General features: G+C 45.5%; 1 protein-coding gene across 4 annotated transcripts in view; it reads left to right on the top strand.

Moving 5' to 3' along the window:
- Positions 1 to 27,808, top strand: part of SNX29 (sorting nexin 29) — a 222,063-nt gene that overhangs the window by 71,864 nt on the left and 122,391 nt on the right. For all 4 annotated transcript variants that reach the window (XM_083412536.1, XM_083412539.1, XM_083412538.1 and 1 more), the window contains 2 exons: positions 1,442 to 1,548; positions 26,990 to 27,106. In XM_083412536.1, the coding sequence (XP_083268662.1) occupies positions 1,442 to 1,548; positions 26,990 to 27,106 (224 nt within the window). The remainder of the gene's footprint in view (positions 1 to 1,441; positions 1,549 to 26,989; positions 27,107 to 27,808) is intronic.

Below are 27,808 nucleotides of genomic sequence, written 5' to 3'. Positions count from 1 at the left end.
GGAATGCCACTGGCAAAGCGGTGCAGCTCCCCCCCTTACCCCGACGGCTCCGGGTAGGCTTGGGAGTTGCGGGTGGGCGGTGAGCCCAGTGTCAACCCCCTCAGTGAGGGCACCCGGGGCGGTCCGCCCCCCTTCCTACGGCCCTGCTCTTGCCCAACTTCAATTGGCAAGGAGTCCACAGGGCAGGGCCTTCCATATTACATTGGTTTGGGTCTTAGCTTCTAAAAGAGGAGAAAACAAGCTTGTTCCATCCTCCCTATGACAGCCCTTTAGATAGCTTTATTCTAATGCTTTCTTTAGGATTGTGTGTGTGTGTGTGATTTATGCCGCATCTTCTTTCCAAAGTATTTTGTCTGCTCAGTGATCCCTGTACAAGTTGTGCTCAGTAAAGTACTTGTAGATTATTTTACGGCATTTAGTTCCAGAAACAGATCTGGAGGTTATTTTAAATGTGCTTACTTACTGCAGCAGAAAAAAACAAACTGTTGTTGAAAAAAATGGGGAGTGTGGGAAAGGCTCCCAACAGTGTAATAATGGTTTGATTAAAATATGGAATATCCTCATAACGATTAAATGAACCTATTTTTTAAAAGCTAGTTATAAACTAACCAAGTAAGTTCTTGAATCCTGCCCTTTACCTTTGGAAAGTTGTTTGTTCGCTATACAGTGTATATTTGAACACCTTTTAAGATACCATAATCAAATGTTACATTATGGCTTCTGAGATCAAGGAGCAAGTTTTCACCTAGGCTTGGATACAACCGGTCAGTTTTGAATCAAGATGGCGGACTGGATTTTTCAAAACGGCATGGATTTTAAGCACCCATTTCAGCCACTAATTTCAAAACTGCACTTATTTTTATTTTATTTTTAAATTGGTTTCCTAGAATGGCCCGTCTGTGCTCAGTATTGGCTTCTTACTTTGTTATGTTTTGGAGCAATAACTATTAAGGCAATATCCAGTGTTTTTGCTTTACTATAATTCTGTAGATAGTACATGAGAATATAAATACCACACCAGCAGGTCTTAAAGATGGTGAGGCAACCTTGCTGCACATAAATTCAGAGGGTCCGATCCTGTCACATACAGCTGATCAGCTGCCTACTACTGTGAGCGTTCAGCACCATCTACTACAAATTGTGAGACACACCTGGGGACAGGTGCAAAATCTGCCTGGCACTTTGGCCAACGGAATGGGCACAATGATCCCCATCACTAATTCCTTCTCACTTTTGGCTTTACATGCCTGTTTGTGTCCGGTTTCCTGGACACAGAGACGACTCAGCTCTGTGAGCCCAGCGGGCTTGGTGGCTCATGCAAACCAATTCTGAGGTCCAGTGGTGGTTTTGGGCCTGCAGTGCCTGAAGTTCTAGAAAGGATTGGGGGTTTTTTTAAATCCCGAGTTAAATTAGCGCTGTGCATTTTGTTTTTTTCTTTCAGTATTGCCAAACCTTTGGAACACAGATAGTGAGTTTGCCATTCCTGAGCAAAAACAAGTAGAAAACCACGAAGAACTGGCAAATGCTTATGAAAGAAAGCTAATTGAGGTAAGAGTGTTTTGCTATATAAAAAGTACCAGGTACAGTTGGAGTAATACTTCTTATGTGAAATTTGAAAGAAATTTTACAACCTTTTCTTAGTTTTGATAACCTTTAATTTCTTTCTTTCTTTCTTTCTTTCTTTCTTTCTTTCTTTCTTTCTTTCTTTTAAGGTTAATTATTTTAGATACTTAGGTTTTCTCGTTTAGGCTTCTGAAATGTATAAGCAGCTACTCCCTGCCCCCCCCAAAAAACCCCACCCATGGCTTGGTGTGAACAAGGAAACTTGAAGGCTACTGGAGAGGAAATTGTGGCTGGTTTGCTCTTCCTTAGTTGTTTTGTTGTTGTGTGCCATGGCACTGTGTCATAGTGGAGTGTAGCAGGTTTTCTGAATCTAGGGCTTATGGTTTAGCTCTTTTCAGGCTTGCCATAAACCACAACCAAGGCTTTTCCTATGGTTTCTGATGAAATTACTGGAAGTTTTGAGGAAGCAGACGAGTCAAGATAATACATTGTCTTTAAGTCACTTTTTAAAGGGTTGGGTTGGAAACAAATATCCCAGAGAATTACTACAATTGGAAATGTCAATATGTATGAATAGTCAATCATTTTGTGCAAGTACATTGTCTATATTTACCAGCTGGGTAAGTGACTTTGGGTTGTAGCTAGTGTTCCTTCTACTCATTTTAGACCCACTAAAATTAATTGACAATACTGATTCAGGCCCATTCATTTCAAAGGGTCTCCTTTGGATATCAAAAGAGTCTCTTCTGGATATCAGGGTCTAGACTTAGACATTGCCCAGTTAACTAAGCTAGCACTGCCAACAGCTAAAGTTCTAACTATTTATGGCTATAAATATGCAATACCAAACCAAAGAGGGTGATATTTCCTCACTGCTTTCCAAATTAGCAGGGCCTGTTTGACCCTTTTTTAATGCAGAATTTTAAAGGTCTTAGGTGGTCTTAGCACTGACTTTTCCTAGGTGCCTGTCTGTGCATCATAGGGCTGATCAGAAGATATTTTTGGTGGGCGGGGGAAACCAGCATTTACTTTACCTACTTTTCCTTTATCTTTCTTTCTCCAAGCAATGTGTGATGTCCTTTTCTCCACACACCCCCACCACACCCCGTGACAGTCTATTGAGCCTAGGGCTCGATAACAATTAACAATTTCTCACTCAGTTTTATAGTGAGAAATTATTCCCCACAGCTTAAATTAGTGGATGAACAGGTTTGTTTCTCGCTGTTTATGTGCCCGATAATAGCTCTGTTCAGAAGTGCCTCCAGGCATTCAGTGAAACCGTGGGGGGGACAAAGGTGATGGGATTCTGTCCTCAGTGTCAATATTTCTTCTGCTTCCTTACGATTGACAGAAGGTCTAAAGGGGGAACCTGCACATTCTCATCTGCACATGTCCAGGTGCCTCTAAAGATGCAGATTCTTTAAAACTGAACCAAAGAAAAACCAACAGCCACAGACGTAAAATACCACAACATGCAAAATACATTAAATTGGGTTGTAAAACAAAATATCAGGTGTAGCTAAACCACTTCTGAAGAAAGATACTTTGAAATATGGAAGTTAAGAGAAAGTTAAAAAGAAATAACGTAACCTAACCAGATTAAAAATTGTAATGTTTGAGAACAGCAGCCGAAAGATAGGTTAAGATTAAGAGTGATAAAGTGCAATATAAACTTAAGAAATGTGAAATGTAGTGATAATAGGGAGAATTGTCTGATAGGCTGAAGGAAGTCCAAAAGATGTATATGTTTAATGTGAATGTCAAATTTGGATAGAATGTGTATTGGAAATTGAATAAAAATTAATTATATATATAAAAAAAGAGAACAGCAGCCGAACAGGACAGGTTTTAACCAGGGATGAATGAATGAATCGGGGGAAGATTTTCTCTCGTGTTTTTTACAGCCAGAGTGAGAGATCTAGCCATGGGCTTTGTGAATAATTTGTTTGAACCTCCAAGATGCTGGTACAGGGACCCAGCATGTCATATTAGCCTTCCAAAGTTCAGGTATAATTGAATCAGGCCCTGGAGCTTTCCCTGACTTTAACTGGGAGATCAAGGACTTTATTTCCAGCTGGGTTACTGTAGCCCATGCTGGGAGTGCTTCAGGGACCTCCAAAGTATTGGGACTCCTGTGGGATTGGTGCTCCCGATTTGCTTGCCTGGAGGAGCTTGCGTACCTACAGTTGTACTCAAAAAGCTTGCATACTTCTTGCCAAATAGGTGACGGTCAGAAGCAGGGATGGGGAGAAATTTGATTCAGTTTTTGTCTGAAGGCCCGATTTGCACCATCCAAAACAGTATGCACACGAAACGCAACCATTGCTCCAAATTGCACTTCTCCAAATTTTGCAGTGAAATTCTTCAGCCAAGTGATGTGTACAGAAGTGCATATGCCAAGCTAAAATGTGCATCTATTAGTGAAAATAACAGAAAGAGATGCATTATGTTTTTGAAAGCATGCTTTGTAAAAAATGTGTACATCAGGCAAAAGGTGCGTGCAAAAATGCACCTATTAGTTCGCACAAGAACACTTAAGAATTTTCACGAGGACTTTTTGAAACAACAACAACAACATAAACTTGTAGATAATGTGAAGAACAGGACAGAAGGCTGGAAAAAGTAGAAACAGAAAGGAACTGGAATGGACAGATTTGCCCATCCCTAGTCAGTAGATGGACCCATCTAGTGTAGCAATGCCTGCTTCCTTTTCCGCACATGGACTTGAATGAATGGAGAGCACTTATGCACGGGGCTTTTGGTTTAACCCGCAAATAAATTGACCACAGAGGGGAGAGGAGTAGCACTAAGCAGCAAGCCCTCAACAGTGCTGTCTCCCATCTCTTTGCACACAGTGACACTTTAGTCGACGAAGATTGCCCTGCAGCTTAAATATTACAGTTAAGCCTCATGGATCAGTTTTAAGTTACCGTGATCTCAGAAGTTGGTTGGTGGTTAACCAAGACTCCTTTCTGTATTGTCAGTTTTTATAGGCCTCAGTGCTGAACTTGCTTTATGCATTATGAACAGCATTGGCTTAGATCTTAAGGAGTTTCTCTGTCCATGCGTGGCTGGGGAGCCTCAGGTTCTGCTTTACAGCCTGAGTGTGTTACTTGTCTGGAATGTGTTGCTGAACTCTGATCGTGCCTCTTGTTTGCCTGCATGGAGGACAGAGGGGTGTCTGTAGATTCTAGCCTGCCGTTCAAAGGTAAAATCTACACTCCTCACCATGCCCACTTTTGCCTCTGGTCTGGCCCCACTTCCCACTGGGTTGCGGCCTCTGGAAGGTTGCCCAGAAGGGAATGTGGCCCTCAAGCTAAAAGAGAGAGAGAGAGAGAGAGAGAGAGAGAGAGAGAGAGAGAGAGAGAAAGATTCCCCACTCGTGTTGGGGCAGTTTCTACCAACTTTGCCCTAGTTATCTGAAAGGGTGATGGAGTCTCCCTTTTTGGAGGTCTAAGCAGAGGCTGGGCTGCCATTTCTTTGGGATATGCTTGTTAGGATATTTCCGTTCCACCTTAAAAGGGAGCAGGATGTTTGTGTCACAGCCTGCGTATTTCCTGTTTCACAGGATGTTTCTGTTGTGTCTTTGCTTTTGTTTCTCTCTCTGTGCCGGAGACACTGAAGCAGGCAGTCATGTTTTCTCTTTGTTCTGACCAATGCTGAATAAAGTTGTAAATATGCTCTCCTGAGTGCATCTTTCGCTGTGTGCATTATCTGCTTATAGAGCGTGCATCAGCTCTGGAATGTGGCAAGCTATTCCTGGAGCTCGTGTCGCTAATTGCTGATACTGCGTGTCTACGGGAGATCGATGGATGTCCAGAGACGACGTGGAGTCATGATGGACTTTGCCTCCCTGGCAGTATCCCTGAGTTTTCTGCATCAGGAGTGGGTTTGAACTAGATGCCTATAAAACCCCTTTATGTGATTTTATGATGGGGGGTGGGTGGGTGGGTAGGGGAAGGGGCTGCAGTGGGAAGGCCGAGGCAGGAAAGGCCTGCTGGAATCCAAGCTGCCGTCCATTTCTTTGCTGGCTGAAGATAACACTTTGGGCCAGAAGCTTTAATATGCTGGTCATTCGGCCCCGGTGTTTGAAATGCTCTGTTGAGGCAGGCATACACTGGAGTTCCAGCTATGAATATTTATGGGTGGATGAGGCTCAGCTTCTGTCAGAAAAAAAGGTTAAATTTGGCACTTGAAATGTTTGACAAATCGTACAGCCCTCTTCAAATTCTGTTTGTCTGATGCACTTGAGGAAATATCTGCAGAGGTGCCTGCTTGTGACGGATTAATCCGAGTGTTGGATTTTGTCGCCCTCGTTAATGTCTCTTTACTACTCCTTCAATGTTGAGGGATATATATACGGTTGCAAATGCACCAGCTAAGGAGCAGAATCGTTTTCAAGACTCTGAGCTGCTGCTGGAGATTAGGAGACCACTGGGACTGTGGTTGTCAGACAGGAGACCCCAGAAGATCCTGCTGTACCACCAGGGCATGTGGGGCTAGAACTCACAGGAGCCTTCCTCTGAGCCCGAGGAACCAGGTGTCCCCCTCTGCATGTTGCTGGTCCATTGGTGCAGGGGGTGTCGAACAGAAGAGGAGAGAAGTGACCATCTTCAGACCGTGTGGCTGGCCCTTTAAGAACCTGGCGATCTCCACAAGGGGGTGGAGTCCCCAAGAGGTAGTCTGGCTTAAAAGGCCTGAATCTGCTCTTAGCCCTTGTTGGAGCAAGTTGCTTGCTTGCTTCCATGGCCCTGCATCCTGACCTACCTTGCTGCCTTCTCCAGGGGAACTGGCACCAGACTAGAACCTGATCCATGTTAATGTTTGCTACGTTGTACCTGTGCCTGTACAATGAAATCCCCATTCTGTTGCATTCCTCCTTCTCTAGCATGACCTTAAATTCCAGCATTGGCCAAGACAATGAATTGGAGGTCACAGTGCCGCCAGTTAAGGTATGAGTTGGGGGAAATGATCTGGTCAGTGGCCCAGCAAATCTAGCCACTGAACTTGTTTGCTCCTGGTAGACCAGTTCGATAGCTACTGCCCACTGTCAATCATGTGGTGTCATAGAAGAGAAGAAGAAGAAGAGTTTGGATTTGATATCCCACTTTATCACTACCCTAAGGAGTCTCAAAGCGGCTAACATTCTCCTTTCCCTTCCTCCCCCACAACAAACACTCTGTGAGGTGAGTGAGGCTGAGAGACTTCAGAGTAGTGTGACTAGCCCAAGGTCACCCAGCAGCTGAATGTGGAGGAGCGGAGACGCAAACCCGGTTCACCAGATTACGAGTCTACTGCTCTTAACCACTACACCACACTGGCCGGACCATGCATGGGGCGGGTTGAAGTAGCTGCCCTGGGCAGCGGAAGCCCAAGAGGCAATGCCCCTACAGGCGCCTTGCCACCTCCAACCAGTGGCGGCTTCTGGCGAAATCCAGCGAGCTCTTGTTGGAACCCACCGTTGCCGCTTTGCAGGTGCTGCCTCACAGCTTGGGTAAGGAGGGCTTTGGCAGGGATGGTGCAGGGCAGCACTTTCCTGTTTTGCCTCAGGTGGTGAAGCAGGGCACCTGGGTGTCACCATGATGTTAGGTGGCCTGATTCTCCAGTGCTCTCCTGGTTCTTTCTCCCCTTCCTTTTGGCAGGAACTAGCTGCACTCTGAATGTGGGACTAGTCAGTTGCAACTCTGTACACTTTCGTCTGGTGGTGCAAAGTTTGCTTGTTTGTTGGTTGGTTAATTATTGCTCCTTTTCCCATCAACGCTTAACCTTACAGGGTAACAAATAAATAAAATGAGAGGTTTCCTCGTTATGGCTGCCGCCGCCTCTATTCTTTTCCCCACTTCTCGGTCCCGTGGCTTCAGCAAGCCTGCCCTCCTGCCTCCGGCTGCTTAAGCCGGTCCCCAAGACACTGTGGTTTTGAATGTTACACATGGCGTGCTCCAGCATGCTAACTGGAAGAATTAGTTATAGCTGAGATTATCATCATCATCACAGCACGTAATCCCTCTGTAGTAGTCTCTTCCCAAAGGTCTCTGAGGCATAGGTGTGTCATGAAATGCAAACCATTACTTTGCAACTCCGGCGAGAGAATGAGTAATTGGGCCTTGCTAACATTACCCCTCCCACCCCATTCACGAGAGAATTCTCCTGAAAATTGCTCCCGTATCTGTGTTCCTGTGTCAAATGAGTCATATGTGCAACTCCACCAGAAGCATATAAACTGCCATTTTGATTCTGGAGTGGTTAACATTTATGGAGGCTGTCAGGGAGCACGTTTTTGCATAATGCTACCAAATCATTGCGGGCACAGGAGTTGTTCTTCTCAAGAGTTATTCACTGCGGAGTCATAGGATAAATGGTCTTAGATCCTGTTTCCCTGCCCCCCCCCCCCACCCGAGCAAGTGAGGCGATGGCCTTTCTTGTTAGAGGTGACAATTTTCAGTTTTACAGGGCTTGTTGTCTTCGTGTGTTGGCTGAAGAGTAAAGAAGACTGATGTGTCTCTTTTTAAATTAGGGATGGGGAACCATTTTGAATCTGACCCACCACATTCTCTTCTGGCCAATCTTCTGGCGACCGCATGCCAGCGACAGGCAGAGCTGGGGGCAAAAGTGGGCAGAGCAATTAATGTGAATTTTACCTTGGTGTAGCAGACTAATTTCTGAGCACACTTTCACACACAACTCTGTCCTTCATCCAGGCAAACAAGAAACATTGTACGGGTTCAAGGATACATTCCAGCCAGGCAAAAACACTGAAGGAGGGTGCAAAGCAAGGCCAGGGAGGGAGGGAGTCTGAGGGTAGGATGTGTGTGACCTGCAGAGAGGGTCAGATAGAGGGCTGCATTCAGCACCCGAGCTTGAGGTCCCCCATCCCTGTTCTATGGTAAGGAATTGGAAGGTTTGAATAGAGGTCATAATGGTTGTATTCAACGCTCCTTATTCCTTTTATAGTTGTGTGTGTGTGTTGATTTATGCTTCACCTTTAACAAGTTCCTGGCTTATAAAGAATTCACATTAGAGCAGAGTCCGTGTGGTGTAACAGTTAGAGTGTTGGACTAGGACCTAGAATCATAGAATCATAGAATCATAGAATCATAGAGTTGGAAGAGACCACAAGGGCCATCGAGTCCAACCCCCCGCCAAGCAGGAAACACCATCAGAGCACTCCTGACCTATGGTTGTCAAGCCTCTGCTTAAAGACCTCCAAAGAAGGAGACTCCACCAAACTCCTTGGCAGCAAATTCCACTGTCGAACAGCTCTTACTGTCAGGAAGTTCTTCCTAATGTTTAGGTGGAATCTTCTTTCTTGTAGTTTGGATCCATTGCTCCGTGTCCGTTTCTCTGGAGCAGCAGAAAACAACCTTTCTCCCTCCTCTATGTGACATCCTTTTATATATTTGAACATGGCTATCATATCACCCCTTAACCTCCTCTTCTCCAGGCTAAACATGCCCAGCTCCCTTAGCCGTTCCTCATGAGAACAGGGTTCAAATCCCCACTCAGCCATGAAACTCGCTGGGTGACCTTGGGCTAGTCACCATCTCTGAGCCTAGCCTACCTCACAGGATTGTTATGAGGATGAAATGTGAAGGAGGAGAACCATGTACTCTATCTTGAGATCCTTGGGAGATAAAGATGGTATATAAATGGAATACAAAAAAATACAGATTAAAAAAAAATGGAGTGAGACGATAATTTTAAAAGGGTAGCATAAAGAAGGGGACGCGGGTGGCACTGTGGTCTAAACCACAGAGCTTAGGGCTTGCCGATCGGAAGGTCGGCGGTTCGAATCCCAGCGACAGGGTGAGCTCCCGTTGCTCAGTCCCTGCTCCTGCCCACCTAGCAGTTCGAAAGCACATCAAAGTGCAAATAGATAAATAGGTACCGCTGCGGCAGGAAGGTAAACGGCGTTTCCGTGCGCTGCTCTGGGTTGCCAGAAGCAGCTTAGTCATGCTGGCCACATGACCAGAAAAACTGCCTGCAGACAAACGCCGGCTCCCTCGGCCTATAGAACAAGATGAGGGCGCAACCCCAGTCGTCCGCAACTGGACCTAACGGTCAGGGGTCCCTTTACCTTTAGCATAAAAGAGGGCAGTGTTAGATCATGCGGGTCAAATAGAAAACCATGGAAAAACAAAATGGCCTGAAATGACATCGAAGTAAGTGCTGGGCCAGTTTTTTTCCGAGGAGGCCATGCCACAATGGTGGTGCCGGCGCTGAGAAGGCCCTTCTGCGCAGTTGCCACCCACCACACTTCAGATAGGCTGCCTAAAGAAGAGCACCTTCTGGAGATCTTAGTGTATGGACAGACACGTGGGAGGCAAGCGGGTGTTACTGCGACCAGCCCTTCTTGTGACCAGCACTTGGAGTCGAGACTTAGAAACCTAACTGGTCACTGCTGCAGTTTCTCAAGGGGTTGGATGTAATGTGGCCATAAAGCCAATCCTAGTAAACAGCCTTGCGACTGCTGTTTCAGACTGATCATCAAAATAACATACTGTAGAGCTTCACAAGGCAACTCCACATTTAATGTGATTTAACCTGGTGGTTGCCAAGGCATGGTCCCCTGGGTATCTCTGCCCAGTTAGGCTCCATCTAAAGCTGAGAGAAGGTGGCTCTGTGCCACGGAGAACAACCTATGCCACCATTGACAAAGATGGTGCCATGAGCATTGCCTCTCTGATACCTCCCCCTTCCCCCTTGTCTCAGTGACTTCCCTTATTACTTAATTATTTGTGCAAGTTCTTCAAAGCCAACTAACTTCAGGAGCTTCAGGTTCTCAATACAGGCATTGTGATTATTTGTAATTTTAGTCCATGTCTTCAGATTTCCAGAAATTCTGCCTCTTAAGGCTTCAGTCATAAATTTTCATGAGAAACGCAAGGGGTTTTGCTGAGAGGAGGCCAGGCAATAGCCATTAGCATTCAGCAGGATTAGACTGATATTTCAGTTGTACACAGCTCTCAATGTATTTCCTCTCTCTCTCTCCTTCAATTCTATATATGTTATTGCAGAATGCTTTATAATTAACTGAACAAAAATATCATCTGATCCGCAGCTGTCACGGCTAAAGTGCGGTGGCACGCCGAACAATAGATAAATAGTTATGAAGTGTGTTAATCATAATGATACAGGGAAGGCCAATAACTGGCTCTGATCTAATCAGGAGTTTTACATAAATCGTTCTGAGGGTGGCACTTCCAATACCATATAATTACATCAGGAAATTGGGTGCGTGTTGAGTGTATTGGAATTCATTGGCAACCCACAGCGTAGTGTGTATCTGAAAAGTCAAGTTCAAGCAAACACCAGCTGCCTGTGGAAGAAGGGAAATGCCAAAAATGAGCAATACCAGGCCACCTGTAACTTGCATGTTCAGTTATTGATTTCTGACAGGCTAGAAGTGAGCTGATGGTGCAGCATTGATCCTGGCGCAGCTGCGAGGACTCCCTGTATGTTTCTGAGCCAATACGTGATGGCCAACCTGGGCTTTTGCCGTGGCTGAAGCTAAGCAAGATCCTTTCACACCATGGTTTCTGAGCAGTTCTTAATTCTTAACTATCATTAAGCCTCCATGTGGGCATTGCTGCAAAAAGAAGACTATAGCAGGAGATGAGAGGGTGATCTGCTTGAGATGAAATGAGTGCGTGAGTCTACATGGCAAGATCTCTAGCCCTTTCCCCCCCTGCCAATCGTCTTCTTCCCCTGGTCTTGCATAATGCATGAACAGGCACCAGTCAGCTTCCTCATTAACATGAGCCCATTGTGTTGCATTCAGTGGTGCTAGGCAGGAGGACTCTTAATACTAGCTGCTGGAAATGGCGTGTTGCACCCAGGTCCCGCTTGTGGGTCTCCCACAGGCATCTGGTCGGTCACTGCAAGAACGGGATGCTGGACTAGATGGGCCTGGACGTACTTATTGTTAGGTTTGCAAAGTATTTTGATGGGCAATGAGATCTGCAGCCCTGTCTCCTTGACACATAACCCCCTGCTTCTATAAAACTGAAAAGTATCACTCTTAAGATGCACAATCTTTGGAGAAGCGATATGCTCTGTGTTCAAGGAAAGGGGATCTCTGAAGTCTTTAATATTCATGTTATGTGTATTTATAGGCAATGCTTGTAATGGTTTAAATAGGCATAGCTAAATAATTAAACTGAAAATTTAAAATGTAATTACGATCTTAGAAGGTTTTCTGTCCGTGTGCTGTAGATTCACTTTAATCCAGCAGCGAACTCATTCTTTGAACATATATTGTGGATTTTTTAATGACCAAATAAATTAAAAAGGCTTCAAGAGAAGATAACAGTTAGCTTTATTATGATGATTTGACACCCACCAAATGATAATATTAGTCCTGAACTGCTGTGCCTCAAGGAATTATTCAGTCTCTTTAAAAGACAATCATTTGAGTGACACTTGAGCACAATTCAAGGAATTGATCCTTTTGGATGGTATCCAGCTAATTTTTTGCACAGAGTAGGTACATTGACATTAATGGACCTAACTTAGTCTTGTTCATTCATTTCTATGAGTCTGCTCTGAGTAAAACTTTGTTGGATGCAACCGTCTGCTTTTATTTGGGTCAAGGAGGTACTTTGGTGTGACATCTGGCTAGCGGAATAGTCTCAGATGTACTAAGGATTTGAATTGGTACCTTAAACACGCAACAGACATCCTCTAGCATTGAACTATGACCTTTCCTCATTCTTTTAGATGAGAGCTTTTATAAAACAGAATTCTTCATTTTGATAGGCTGCCTTTTCAGGTAGGTTTTCTGTAAGATCTAAGACTGATGCATCTGGATGGGGCGTCAATTAGAGTTTGTGGTGGTATGTGATAAATTAAAAGTTGCTGTCTATTAGGCTAGTGTTGCACACCACCGTAAACCACAGTTCAACTATTGTTTAAATGCATGCCGCCAAATTTAGGGTTTCTCCTACTCCTCTGTTACTGCTGTGATGCCAGAAGGCAAGCTGTGGTCTAAGCTTAGTGTCATATGTGAACCCAGGCTCATGATGTGTTCCTCTGCAAACTCAGGTTTGTTCTTAGCTGACTGCTCTGCTGTCCTCATCGTGAGCTTGGAGGTTTAGACTTTAGGGCAACGCAAGTGTTAATAGCCTGACTTGGCTGCATCACATTTCCAAAATCATTACGTTCTGAAATGTCTTCAACCTTGTGATCTTTGTCTCTTAACCTGAGCATCTGGTAATGTTCAAAACTCATTCAGAGGGAGAGTCTTTAGGCGAGTCCTTCAGGACACTCTGTGTGGCTGGTGCTTAGACGAAGGATGAGTCATTCTTTTCTTTTGGAACTCTGCATGTTCAAAAGGTCTCTCTGCGCACCATTTGCCACTTGCTCTCCTTAATATGCAACAAATTGCTGTTGCTTTTTTCCAGGAACATAAGGCTGGCTCTGATATTTCTCATAAAGATAATGTTAGGATTAAATGGAAATGAACCTTGATTCCTCGCCACTTCCCGTTGCCAACACCTCATCTCTTTGTATTTTATAATTGAAAATCAGTGTTCTTCATGGTTGAGCAGGCCAGCCCCATCCTTCTCCATCAGAACCTTAAGTGTCCTATGCATCTTCTACACCAGCTTTCCCTAACCTGTGTCCTTCAGATGTTTTGCAGTATATTTCCCATCAGCCCTAACCAGCACCGTGTCCTGACTGGCATGTTTTCTTAGGACGCCGTACCAGTAAATATTCTAAGGCCGCATCTAGTGTGACACTGCTTTAAATATAAACAGTCACGGCTTCCCCCACAGAATCCTGTGGTTCGTGAAGGGTTCTGAGAGTTTTTGAGAGGTCCATATTTCCCTCATAAATCTACAGTTCCCAGAGTTTCCTTATAAAAGGGATTGACTGTTAAAGCACTCTTTGAGTCGTAGCTCTGAGGGGAATAAGAGGAAGGCACGCTTGGCAAATCCACACCGTGATCAACTCCAGCTCGGAAACCAATGTCCCCACTGTGGAAGGACGTGTGGGTCCAGAATTGGCCTCCACAGTCCACATACAGACTCATTTTTAAAACCGTGTTCATGGAAGACAATCTTACTTGGCTACGAGTGATTGCCAAAGAAGAAGAAGGACCCCTTGAAATCTCCTGGTATCCTTAACAAACTACAATTCCCACAATTCTTTTGGGGAAGACACGGCTGCTGCTTTAAATCTATGGTGCAGATGGAGCCTTAGGTAAAGATGGGGAACTTGTAGCCTTCCATACATTGCTGGACTACAGCTCTGATTCACTCTGACCATTGGTTCGGCTGCCTCGGGTTGATGGGAGTGGGAGTCCCACAACACCTGGAGGGCCATAGGAGCACTCAGATTTGATGCTGCCTTCCCTACACTTGTTTCATCGTCAGGAATGGTTAGGGGAACTGTTACACCTGGCCCTGGCCGCACCTTCCTTTCTGGGAGCCTGCACATTTCCTCATTCCATTAAGCCATGGTTTGACTTAGCGCTCTGTGTGAGTGAGGGAAGACTCAGCCCGAGGCCACTTGAACTTCTCTGCTTTCTTTCCAAGAGCTTCATTAGAAAGTCAGCAAGCTGTCAGCCTCCTTAGGGTTCCTTGGCCTTGCCTCCAGGCTGCTCGAATCGCTCTTGCTTTGTCCCGCTGTGGCCTTCCTTTCCGCTATTCCGTCCTGGTCTGCCTGTCTATTTGCCTTGGTCTTTTTATTGCCCCCTGATTGTGTGTGTGTCTGTGTGTTTGTGCAATGCGCCGTGCGTCCTCAGGAGTCAGGAAGTCCATCTTTCCAATGAAATTTTAGTTTGCAAAAACACATTTATTCCCCCCAGCCCTTCACTTTTTGCTGCTTTGTCTCTGGCATAAAGATATCTGCGGGGAGCTGTTTTTCTGCTCACATCTCTCTGGTGTTTCTTACACTTGTTGGATTATTAGTAGCCAGTGTGATATAGTGGTTAAGAGTGGTGGACTCATAATCTGGGGAACTGGGTTCGCGTTTCCGCTCCTCCACATGCAGCTGCTGGGTGACCTTAGGCCAGGCACACTTCTCTGAAGTCTCTCAGCCCCACTCACCTCACAGAGTGTTTGTTGTGGGGGAGGAAGGGAAAAGGAGATTGTTAGCTGCTTTGAGACTCCTTAGGGTAGTGATAAAGTGGGATATCAAGTCCAAACTCTTCTTCTTCTTCTCTTCAAGCAACTCCACAGAGCATGCCTTTTGAGAGGCGAGAAAGATAGAAGCCGGCCGTCCATTGGGCACCAGCAGGGGAGCTCTTGTGTTGTATGTAACATCTCCTGGCTGGCATTAAGTGTGCTTCTTCCTCTGGTGGCTTCTAAGTAGGAACCAACTTCTGGCGCACAGATCTTGGCAGAGGGATGCGCAGCTCTGGCACACGATCCTCTCAGGCGTCTCGGTGTCAGTTTCCCTTGCCTGGATGCTCACAGCGATGTTGGTGGCCAACACTGTTTCTGCCAGAATCCGCCAGCTGCTGCACCCTCAGATGTCACTTCTGTTTCTTGGACGTGCCTTTTTAAATTCAGAACTGTGGCTCCCTAAATAAAAAGGCAGAATCACTCTTTTTTTCAGTTGGCAGTGCTGAAGTGAGGATGGGGAGGCCTGTAAAGTGGTACCTCGGGTTAAGAACTTGTTCTGGTGGTCTGTTCTTAACCTGAAACTGTTATTAACCTGAGGTACCACTTTAGCTAATGGGGCTTCCCGCTGCTGCCTCACGATTTCTGTTCTCATCCTGAAGCAAAGTTCTTAACCTGCGATACTATTTCTGGGTTAGCGGAGTCTGTAACCTCAAGTGTCTGTAACCTGAAGTACCACTGTATAGTGGTGAAGAAGGGTGTTCATGTCCTTAAATCAGACCTTTCCCTAAATGTCAGATGGGTGGGATACAAATAAATTATTATTATTATTATTATTATTATTATTATTATTAATGGGAATACTGCCTTAAATTTTTAGTTGTTTTACTTAAGTACATTGTTCAGAGCAAGGCTTCCCAAACTTGGGTCTCCTGCTGTTTTTGGACTACAATTCCCATCATCCCTGAGCTGCTGGTTCTGCTGGCTAGGGATGATGGGAGTTGTAGTCCAAAAAAAGCTGGAGACCCAAGTTTGGGAAACCCTGGTTTAGAGATACTTATCTAATTACGGGTAGTATAACGTGATATCAGTAGTACTGTAGATAGTTTGTAAAAGTAGGGTGTGAATGTGGAATTCGTATTGCATTTCATACATTGATTCCTTTTGGTTGGGATTTGTAAATGACTTAAGGACTTCTGTTGAAATTAGCTAGTTAAAATAAATAATCAAATGTCAAGGTGTGTGTGTGTGTGTGTGTATCCATCCATCCATCTGTGTATCTGTCTGTCTATAATATTTTGCTTCTTAATTTATTTCTTTTAGGCCCCATCTGCACATTTAAAGCAGTATCATACCGCTTTAAACAGTCATGGCTTCTCCCACAGAATCCTGGGAGTTGTAGTTTGTTAAGGGTGCTGAGCATTGTTCAGAGACCCCTATTCTCCTCACAGAGCTATGGTTCTTAAAGGTAAAGGTACCCCTGCCCGTAGGGGCCAGTCTTGCCAGACTCCAGGGTTGTGCGCTTAGTGTGGTTCTTAGTGTGGTTTAATTGTGCAGTTTAACAGGGAACTCAGGCTGAAACAGGTTTCCCACCACTATTCTCACAGAAGATGCCAGGGACTGATTTTCTGCATGCAAAACATGTAATGACTGATGGGGGCAGCCTCAACATAACATCAGGGCATTTCCCCTATGTGGAACTGGCATTTCCTGGTGCATCAGAAATGTTGTTAGTGGCACTGATCAGAGGATGCCTTTAAGTAGTTTGCTGTTTTGAAACGAGATAGTTTCAAAAATAGGCTCCAGGTGCTGTTCACCAGATTTATGGGTTGCCTTCCAAACCAGCCAAACAATATAGGCACCTGTGTGGTATTTAGGTTTTGTTTATAAGTTAAATTTAAATATAAAGCATGTTTATTCAGATTGTTAATTTACTATAGGAAAAAATGGAAGTGCATCCTGTTTTCTCTGTGTGTACATTTTTTACAGCTTAAAATAAGGCAGCCCTGATGCGAGTTGTGGCAGAAAGCAGATGGCATTACATTCTTTGGGATTAATTTCTGGTCTGATTTGGTATAATTTGGACATGTGCTGGTGGCATAATTATTGTGTGCATGGACATTGTACATTGTGGGACAGAAGGCAGGCAGTCTTACTGTAGCAGCCATTAGAATGTAAGACAACAAAAGTGGGTTCTGTGCTGCCTTTTGGTAGCAAAGGGACTGCAAGGTTGGAAGGATGAACATCCAGCATCATTGGTTCTAAGATCTCTCTGCCATTTCCATGCATGGCTCATAGTGGCCAATGTCACTTAAATACCTATGTGGACTGCCTCTATTAATCTATGCATTTAAATCAGGATCGATGGAATATTCTTACTGTTGATGTCAGCTGGCAAAGGGTGGTTGTTCTCTTTCTGTTATATTTGCAGTTAAAAGCTACATACATACATAAAAATATCTTCCTGTGGCCCTCCACATCATTAAAAACCGGTTGAATATTGATAGAAGACTATACAGTGGTATTGTGGGTTACAGATGCTTCAGGTTACGCGTTTTTGGGTTGCACACCGCACCGAACCTGGAAGTACCAGAACAGGTTACTTCTGGGTTTTGGCGCATGCACAGAAGTGCTAAAATCACACTTTGCACATGCGTGGAAGCGCCGAATCGCGACCTGCACCTGCACCTGCGCAGATGCAGTGCCGCGGGTTGCCTCCTGCAAGGATCACGTTCACAACCCGAGGTTCCACTGTACTGTATACATATATAAAATCCATTAAAACCATATAGTTTACATTAATGAAACACAATGGCACCAGCCTCCTCATTAAAAGTGGTCAGTTTCCAAAAGCCTGCTGGAATCAAAAAGGAGAAAGAGAGGACTATTATTAATGCATATAAAGTATGTACTCTTTTACTCGGTTTTGGCATCTCTGCTTTCCTGCAAGCTTGCAAGGTTCTTTATTGTAGGCAGAAGTCACTGTGCCCTATGATAACCCCAAATTCTCACCTCTGTTTTTCCATACATGAAACAGAATTTTGCTGTAAGCTTGTTGATTCTATTTATTAGCTTACTCAGATCTTTCAAAATAAGGAGATGCAAAATGTGAAATACTTTCAGTTGAGTGCATAGTTGTAAGAACAAAATATGTGCTTACAATATATTTTTTTAAAGTCTTAATTAGCTATTCATTTTCTTTTTTTAAAAAAGAGAGAGAATCTTACAGGTAAAGGAAACTAGCAGGGAGCAAATTAGCAGTCGGAAGTGTGTGAGAGTTTATTGATGGTTGAGGGAAAAATGGATGCCAGCAGGGAATTTTCAGTAATTACAGAGTAAGGAATTTTAACCAGAGTTAGTATAGCTCCTTTGGCTGCTTGTGAGTGATAATTACTACAATAGTAGGAAATCAGGTAAATTAAGTTGCACAACATGTTAGGCAAATTTAGATCTGCCGTTGCTATTTTTTCATTACGTGGGGAATTAAAAATAGGAAGTTAACCTGAACATTTATGATTTACACTTAAAGCCTCAGAAATCCAGACGCGAGGCGTGTATTCTGATTATCATCGTCCTTCCCTGGCAATGTCGCCTGTTCTTGATTTGCTTCATATCTGTGATGTCCCTGTGAGGAGCCTAACCTTTTAAAGACCTTTTACTGTTACTGCAAGGGACACGGGTGGCGCTGTGGGTTAAACCACAGAGCCTAGGACTTGCTGATCAGAAGGTCGGCTGTTCGAATCCTCGTGACAGCTGAGCTCCCATTGCTCGGTCCCTGCTCCTGCCAACTTAGCAGTTCGAAAGCATGTCAAAGTGCCAGTAGATAAATAGGTACCACTCTGGTGGGAAGGTAAACGGTGTTTCCGTGCGCTGCTCTGGTTCGCCAGAAGCGGCTTAGTCATGCTGGCCACATGACCCAGAAGCTGTACGCCGGCTCCCTCGGCCAATAAAGCGAGACGAGCGCCGCAACCCCAGAGTCGGCCACGACTGGACTTAATGGTCAGGGGTCCCTTTACCTTTACCTTTACTGTTACTGCACCTATTGTATTATGTACGTTTTTTCTATGGGTCATGAGCTCATGATCACTAGTATGTTCCTAGTGCTCAGATTAACATAATGCCACTCTTGGTTTTTTTCTCTTCCTATTTTACCTTCTCTTTTATCCGCCCTCCCTCCCATTTTTCCTCAGGATTACATAGATATCTCATAGAATCATAGAGTTGGAAGGGGTCCTGAGGATCATCTAGTCCAACCCCCTGCAATGCAGGAACATGCAGCTTTCCTTTACGGGGACTGAACCTGCAACTTTGGCGTTATCAGCAGCACACTCTAACCAACAGGTCTATGTGGATTACATGTTCAGATAAAATAGCCAGCCAGTCAGCGTTCCTCAAAGCACAAAGGCAATCATGTTTCTTCCCAGGATCATACACAGTCCCTCAAAAAGCCAAAATCGTGTACAGTCAAAACACATTAGGTTCAGTGGTGGGTGGGATCGCCAAAGTCTTATTTCAGTGGTGGGTGGGATTGCCCGCCCCCTTTCTACTCCTTTAAACACACACACACATTGCCAACAGCATAAAGCTGAATGCACACAAGTTAAATGCCCGTAACCTGTGTCATTAAATGGTGCCAAAAGATTTTCAATGTTGCATATTAATTTGTTGTGAGCTGCCCTGGGACCTTAACAGTGAAGGCCAGTCAATAAATCAAAATAATAATGATCATAACAATGTACCAGAGGACAGGTCCTTGCCCTAGGCAACTTATAACCTAGAATTCACCGCAGGGGACAGCCAATGAAATGGGAGGGTATATGGAAAGAATTCCATTTTCAGTTCTGTTACACATACAGTGGTACCTCGGGTTAAGAACTTAATTCGGTCTGGAGGTCCATTCTTAACCTGAAACTGTTCTTAACCTGAGGTACCACTTCAGCTAATGGGGCCTCCCGCTGCTGCCGTGCGATTTCTGAAGCAAAGTTCTTAACCCAAAGTACTATTTCTGGGTTAGCGGAGTCTGTAACCTGAAGCGTCTAACCTGAAGCGCCTGTAACCCGAGGTACCACTGTACTTTGACTTAGTGAGGCAGAAGTGAGGAGCCTGTGGGGTTGGGGGTTCCCTGTCCCTGCAGTAGGGTATGGAGTCTTTTTGGAGGGGAGGTTGTGCCTAAGGGAGCCGTGGGAAAGGTGGTTTTTGAGGAGTGTTTTGAAGTGTGGGTGATGCCTGGGGAAAGACTCCAAAGCCAGAAGAAAGGTGGAGGAGGTCTTTCCAAGGCTTGGGTTGATTTTCTTGATTATGATTTATATGCGGCCATCTGTCCTGGCAGCTCAGCAGCAAGCAGGAAAAGGTTGGCAGAGGACATTCTGCTCTGGCAAAGCTGGGAGCTCATGGGATCGCAGACAACGCCTTATGGGAGGCTGGATTCCTGCAGTACGAATCTAGCAGCTGTGCTGCTTCCAGGTATAGCAGGCTAGTTCAGGACCTGGGACAGCTCTCTGTGCAGTCACCCAGAAGCAATGGTGGTTGTTTTCACAGTGGCCCTATGGAGTGCCCAAGCCTTGCTCCTTAGATGCAAATTTAAGCAAGAATTTGAAGGGCCAGTGCCCAAACGTAAGCCCTGGTGATGCAGTGTTGCAAAGTAGCCTCAAGTGGCATCTCCTCTGACTTCTCTGCTGGGAACTTCCAGGGGGCTGGATGGGTACAGGGGCTTTCAGGCAATGGGATGGGTGAGTTGTGGGTTCTGGTTCCTCGTTTTAAGGAGTGTGACTCCCCTGGCTTCTGAGGAAGAGGCCAGTGTCAAAGCCTCTTTCATCCAGAGGACTCTTGTTTTTCCAGATCACTTGATATCTATCTATATCTTCTGTGGTCTCCTCGGTTGCATGGCCTTCCTCTGGGCCCTGGCTCTGTCACATGTCCTTGCCCTCCCAGTTCTCTCCTACCTCTCCTCAGCGGCGGCGTGGCAAGGTCAGGGCTCCCCTCTTTTTTCCCTTCCTCTTTCTCTCTCTTCCTTCTTCTCCTCTTCTCCTTCTCCCTGCGTCGGCTCCAGGGTTTTCCTGGCCCTGGAGCGCCACTGGGCAGTCAGCCGGGCACTCTCGCTCCCAGCTCGATTTGAGTTGCAGGGGGAGGGGGGTCAGCAGTTTCCCAAGTTGACGCACTGGGTGTCCTCAGCAGTGGCGGCGGCAGCAGTCTCAGCAGCCCAGAGCCAGCCTGGTAGCGCAGTTGACTCTGGCTGGCGTCAGGAGCTGCTCGCTGCCATGGCACCCGCCATTTTGCCTCGCTGGAAGTCCCCATATGATGTGTCTTGTGCCGTTGAACCAATCACACAACACTCATTCCCTACTCATAAATCTACAACACTGAAAATAGAAATCCGGGGACATTAAATGAAATCCGGGGACCTTCCGGGGACGGATTTTGTCCGGGGATAGATTTGTAAATCCGGGGACTGTCCCTGGGAAACGGGGACATCTGGTAACCATACAGAAGAGGCCTCTTGGTTCTCCCACCACCCTTAGAAGCTCAGGGATGGGGGTGGCGGCCAGGGAGAGCTCATTTTCTGCGGCAGCCCCCAAGTTATGGAGCTCTGTCCCACAGAGGTGCATCTGGAACCTTCATTATACAGTTTTTGACAGATGCTGAAGATGTACATCTTTACCATTTCTTTCCAACAGCCACACTTTTGTTTTATTTATTATGCATTTTGTTTCATAGAATTTATACAATGCTTGATTTTAAAAAAAATGTCAGTGTGGTTTTACAAAAAAGGAATAAAACAATAGAAACAGTTAAAACAACTCTTTAAAACATTCAAATAATTATTGAAACCAGCAATAAGTGAAAAACAGATTCTACATATATGGGTAGGCTTTTCTGAACAAAAATGTTTTTAGCCCCTGCTAAAATGCAGGAATATACAGCTGTCGCATACTGAGATCGAACCTGCAACCTTGGCATTATTAGCACCATTCTGTAACCATATGAGCAATCCATGGACTGGGTCCCGAATGATGATCTCACACATAAACGGATCCCAAGTTGCTTAGGTCATTGTATGCTAATAGTAGTAGATGTGGTCCTTGGTTTGAAAAAGGTTCACTTCCCTGGCTCTGCTAGATCCATGAGGTCAGCAGGTGATTAACATTCATGAGTGTGAAGTCACATGAAATCAGATCTGTGCCTTTTCCCCCCATCACTGTTGCATTATTCAACTTTATGTAGAGAAATTGCCGCAGAAACAAAGTTTATTAAAGAAATAATCATCCTGAGTAATTTGACAAGCTAATTGGTTGCATCACAAGAACAGTTGGCTTTCATGGCTATCAGCTGTAAAGCCAAGTGGTTTCTGTCTGAATATTACGCTAATAGGCTGGCGTTTCTCTTCTGAGTGTAATAGAAAATATGTCAGATTACTGAGGGCTCCTGCTGAGCACCCGGCTCACATTAATATTAATAAAGTTTTGAGATTGTTTGATCAAAATGTGTGATTTTAATAGAATGATCAGATTTCCTTCAGAGCTGTAGTTTCTTGAAACAGCTATGGGGATTTAGGTTCTGCTTTGATTGGAAATCATTTATGTCTCCCACCTCTGCATAAGAAAAGTTCTCTTCTCCCCCTCTTCACATCTGATTGCTTTATCTTAGAAACTGGATCATGCTGGATATTGCAGCATGCTGCAGTGGAGATTCCAAAAATGCTACTAGGACCAGTAGATTTTTATTTAGACGAAAACAATCACATTGAAAAGAAAGAGAATTGCTGACTCAATAGAAACGAGTGATTCAAATGTGCCAAGCTTGCTCTGTCCTGAAGCCTTGTGGTCCCTTTCGACGAGACCTGCTTCAACAGAGATAAATAGGGGTTTCCAAAAGCTGCGAAAAGCTACAGTAACATTCCACATGTTTTGACAGAGACTGTCAACTGAAATAGCACAGTTAGTGACAGAGCAATGACAGGGAAGACATGCTCAGAATAACAGCAGACCCCATAGCAGCCGTCCCCCCCCCCCCCGCAACTTGCTGGCTTCCAGATGCCTCAGCTTACAAACCTCATGACCATTGGCCACGTTGGCTGGCACTGGTAGTGGTTGTCACCCAATAGCAAAAAATAGCAAAAAAGGTAAAGGACCACTGGATGGTTAAGTCCAGTCAAAGGTGACTAGGGGGTTGCGGCAGTCATCTTGCTTTCAGGCCGAGGGAGCCGGCATTTGTCCACAGACAGCTCTCCGGGTCATGTGGCCAGCATGACTAAACTGCTTCTGGTGCAATGGAACTCCGTGACAGAAGCCAGAGCGCATGGAAATGCCGTTTACCTTCCTGCCGCAGCGTGATTTGTCTGTTGCATTGGCGTGCTTTCGAACTGCTAGGTTGGCAGGAGCTGGGACAGAGCTACGGGAGCTCACTCCATCGCGGGGATTCGAACCACCAACCTTCCGATCGGCAAGCCCAAGAGGATCAGTGGTTTAGACTACAGCACCACCGACGTCCCCCGCCCAATAGCATCTCCAGAGCATCAGGTTGGGGAAAGATGATAGAGGAGAATAAGGCATTGTGAGCTGAACGTATGGCTGGTCAAGTCAGAACTTTGCTCTGTCCAGCTCAATAATGTCAACCTGATTGGCAGCAGCTCTCCAAGGTCCATCATAAGAGGTCTTCCCCTCTGTGGCTTCCTACCTGGAAGTGCCAGAAATTGAACTGAGGATCTTTTGCATGCAAACATGTTGTCTGCCACCAAGCAAGCACCTTTAACTATAGCTTGATCCTGTGCATCACTTTGCTATGAGAAAGATCTTCTCCAGTTTCACTGTAGCTTTTGCTCCAACCTGTGAGCCCTTAGGGCAGGAGTGGGGAACCTTTGGTCCTCCAGGTATTGCTAGACTGCAGCTCCCATCATTCCTGTCCATTGGCCGTGCTTGTTGGGGCTGATGGGAGTTGTAGTTTAGCAACATCTGAAGGGCCACAGGTTCCCCACAGCTTTCTCTAGGGAGATGGTGGTGCTACGAAGACAAGATATCACCGCTGCTTGTTATTATGGTTTGTTTATTACAATTTATGTTCCTTCCTCCAACAAGCTCGGGCTGTGTATATGGTCCTTCCTTTTTACTCTTGTCCACACTGTGAAATAAGTTATGCTGAAAGCGGGAGAGAGTGCACATTTGTCTCAGAGTTTTGTGTTCTCTTGTTTTTAAAGAAATTTCATGTGAGCCCTAGTTTAGACATTTTTAGAGCGCTGACGAAATCTGGTGAAAGAGAGCAGAGATCAGTCCGTGAGATTCTTGTGGCATCCCTGATTATAGTGCTGGTTCAGAGGTTTTCTTCAGTTGACAGGTGTTTTATCTTTCAAGCAGGGGTTTTCAAAATCTTGCCTGAAGCACAAGTACCGTATTTTTTGCCCTATAGGACGCACTGTCCCATAAGGCGCACCTAATTTTTTTGGAGGGAAATAAAGGGAAAAGAGCTTCCCCCGACCCCAGCCCCTAGAATAGGCAACTCTCCGCAAGCCATGGGAGCCCAGCGCAGGGCTCCTGCGCCTTGCCGAGAGCTGCGCGAAGTCTGGGCGCCCTGAGCTCAGCGCGCCCAGCCTTCGGCATGCAGGCAACTCTCCGCAAGCCGCAGGAGCCCTGCGCTGCGGAGAGTTGCCTATTCTGGGGGCTGGGGTCGGGGGAAGCTCGGGCTTCCCCTTCCCCAGATTCCCCCCCGTGCCTGGGGGGGAAATAATTTCCCCCCCTTTATTTCCCCCCCAAAAAACTAGGTGCGCCTTATGGGACAGTGAAAGCCTGCATTCGCCCCATAGGATGCACACACATTTCCCCTTCATTTTTGGAGGGGAAAAAGTACGTCCTATGGGGCGAAAAATACGGTAATCAGCTGCTACGGTACAGTAGCAATATAGTGACATGTGGCTATGACGGGACAAGAAATGCCTGGCCCTCCAGATGTTACTGGGCGACAACTCCAGTGGTCAGGAATGATGGGATTGTAGTCCCACCAATATCTGGAGGACCAGGCTCCCCACAGGATAAACCAGGGTCAGAATGAATGGTTGCTAGCCACAATGGCTACATTTTTCCTCCACTGTCAGTGCCTCTGAATACTAGTCACTGAGAATTCAAGGTGGGAAGAGTGCTGCTGGGTTCAGACTCTGTTTGTGGGTTTCCTATTCTGTTTGTGGGTTTCCTATATCTGGCCACTGTGAGAACAGGATGCTGGACTAGACAGGGCTTTTTGTCTGATCCAGTAGGCTGTTCTCGTGATCAGAAAGACTCACATGTACCCTAGAGCAAAAACAAATTCCGAGTTTGAAAATGGCCTTCCTTTTCTTTTCAAACGTTCAATCTGCATACAGTACATGAATTTCAGAACTGGGTGTCTGCTTTACACGTCCATGCCTGATTTTGAATTCTGAGGAAAGATTGGCATTCCTTATGGTCTAACAGGCACAATCATTTAATGCACCGTTAATAATAATGTTTCTGCATATGGTTTTATATTGATTAAATAATCTTCCTAGCTACTTTCATAGGTTCAGGGTAGAACCATCATCCTGGGACTGTTATTCAGGCGGCAACTCGGGTGTGAATACATAATGCTCTAATTGTTAGCGTGGAATAAGTACACGCTCGATCTTATCTGAACAAGCTAGCACGGAGTAATTAACTAGGTTATCTTTAATTAAATCCAATGAGGCTGTGAAGTTACCCCCATAACAGAATTAAGTAGAACAGGAAAGCATAATGCAAATAGAAATGAATAACAATAATAATAAAAGGTTGGTGTCAAGGGAACACTGCAGCCTGGTCTGCATGACATAGAATTGTAGAGTTAGAAGGGACCCAAAGAGGGATCTAGTCCAACCTCATGCAAGGCAGGAATCAACCCAGGAACCCATGATCAACAGCCATCCAACCTCTGTTTTAAACCCCTTCCCCTTTAAGTAGAGTCCACCACTTTCCGAGATGAGTTAATGAGTAAGTTCCAGTGAAGAGCCATTGTAGCATCAATTCCGGGGGTGGAGACCACACGCAGGAATGAACCAAATATAGGAATGCAAGATGCTTTCTTATACTGAGTCAGGCCACTGGCCCGCATTGCCTGCACTGACTGACAGCAGCCCTCCAGGGTTTCAAACAGCATCCTCTCGGATATCTATCTGGAAATGCTGGGAATTGAACCTGGGACCTTCAGGATGTGAAGCAGACACTCTGCTCCTGCACTATGCAGGCTGCCAGGCAGGAAGAGCCATAGCTCAGTGATAGAGTGTCTGCCTTGCACACAGGAAATCCTGGGTTCAATCCCTGGCATTTCTGGGTAAGGCTGGGAAAAACTCCTACCTGAAGCCCCGAAGAGTCATCTGCTGGTTGCTGTAGACCAGGGGTCAGCAAAATTTTTCAGCAGGGGGCTGGTCCACTGTCCCTCATACCTTGTGGGGGGCCAGATTACAGTGGTACCTCAGGTTACATATGCTTCAGGTTACAGATGCTTCAGGCTACAGACTCCGCTAACCCAGAAATAGTACCTCAGACCAAATTAAGTTCTTAACCCGAGGTACCACTGCATATTTTTTGGGGGGAAATGAATGAATTCCTATGCCCCACAAATAACCCAGAGATGCATTTTAAATAAAAGCACACATTCTACTCATGTAAAAACACGCTGATTCCTGGACCATCCCCAGACCGGATTTAGAAGGCGATTGGGCCAGATCCGGCCCCCGGGCCTTAGTTTGCCAACCCATGGTGTAGATAGTACATTGCTACCTTGGGTTACATACGCTTCAGGTTACATATGCTTCAGGTTACAGACTCTGCTAACCCAGAAATAGTACCTCGGGTTAAGTACTTTGCTTCAGGATGAGAACAGAAATCGTTCTCCGGCGGCGCGTTGGCAGCGGGAGGCCCCATTAGCTAAAGTGGTGCTTCAGGTTAAGAACAGTTTCAGGTTAAGAACGGACATCCGGAACGAATTAAGTATGTAACCAGAGGTACCACTGTACTGAGCTGGATGGACGCAGTAGTCTGAATTGATATAAGGCAGTTTCTACATTCTTCTGCACTTTGCGGCTAGCGAGGAAAGAGCTCTGCCAGAAGCCCTGGTTTGGATGGTATGCAATATTGGCTCATCTTTGTGCAGTAGCAAAAAAAGGAAATGGGAGGGCTGTGAGCTCCTCTCCAGCAAACCTGCACATTCTCACTCAGGCATAGTACGGCTTATCGCGTTATATGGGAGCCTGGCCACTGTGTGCAGAATGTACTTACTTGGTATCCCACAGTATATTTGCTGCCCACTAACGTCGTTTCTTTTGTTGACAATATAAAAACGAAGTGGCTTTCAAAAATAAATAAATGGTATTGCTTGTTTTCCAGGTGGCCGAGATGCACGGGGAACTGATAGAATTCAACGAGAGGCTGCACCGTGCTTTGATGGCTAAAGAAGCTCTTGTGACTCAGATGAGACAGGAACTCATTGATTTGAGAGGACCGGTAGGTTTTTGAAAATAGTATAATACCCATAGTCATCTTGATCTGTTTATCCAGACTGGAGTCCTAGAAAGGGCCTCTGAAGCTGAACACTGGAAGGTTCAGGATAGATGAAAGAATGTACTGCTATACTGTTCAACTCACTCCTGCAGGATGCAGTGGTGGCCACGAATTTGGGTGGTTTTAAAAAAAAGGCTTAAGACAAATTCCTGGAGGTTGAAGCTGTTAATGGCTGCTATCCATCCCAGCTGTGTTCTTGCTTCCAGCATATCTCTGAATACCAGTTGCTGGGAATTGCATATGGAGAGGGTGCTGTTGTGCTCAGGTCCTGCTTCCACTGTGAAAAGAGGATGATGGAGTAGATGGGCCTTTGGATATTTTCCTTAGAGATTCGTAAACAGAGGTTGGAAGGACGCACGTACCTACGGGACCGCCCCTCCTGGTTTGCCCCGCGGAGGACCTTAAGCTCCACAAATGGAGGTCCTAAGTCGCAAGGTGGTTAGATTGGTCTCAACTAGGGCCAGGGCCTTTTCAGTACTGGCCCCGACTTGGTGGAACGCTCTGTCACAAGAGACTAGGGCCCTGCGGGACTTGACATCTTTCCGCAGGGCCTACAAGACAGAGCTGTTCCGCCTGGCATTTGGTTTGGACTCAGTCTGACCCTTATGTTTCCCTCCCCTTATGGTTTTGAACTATGGGCTACTA

Source organism: Podarcis tiliguerta, assembly GCF_965153285.1.
Source record: "Podarcis tiliguerta genome assembly, chromosome: 14".
Lineage (NCBI taxonomy): Eukaryota > Metazoa > Chordata > Lepidosauria > Squamata > Lacertidae > Podarcis > Podarcis tiliguerta.
The sequence above is the reverse complement of the archived record's forward strand: the minus strand, read 5'-3'. Positions and strand labels throughout refer to the sequence as shown.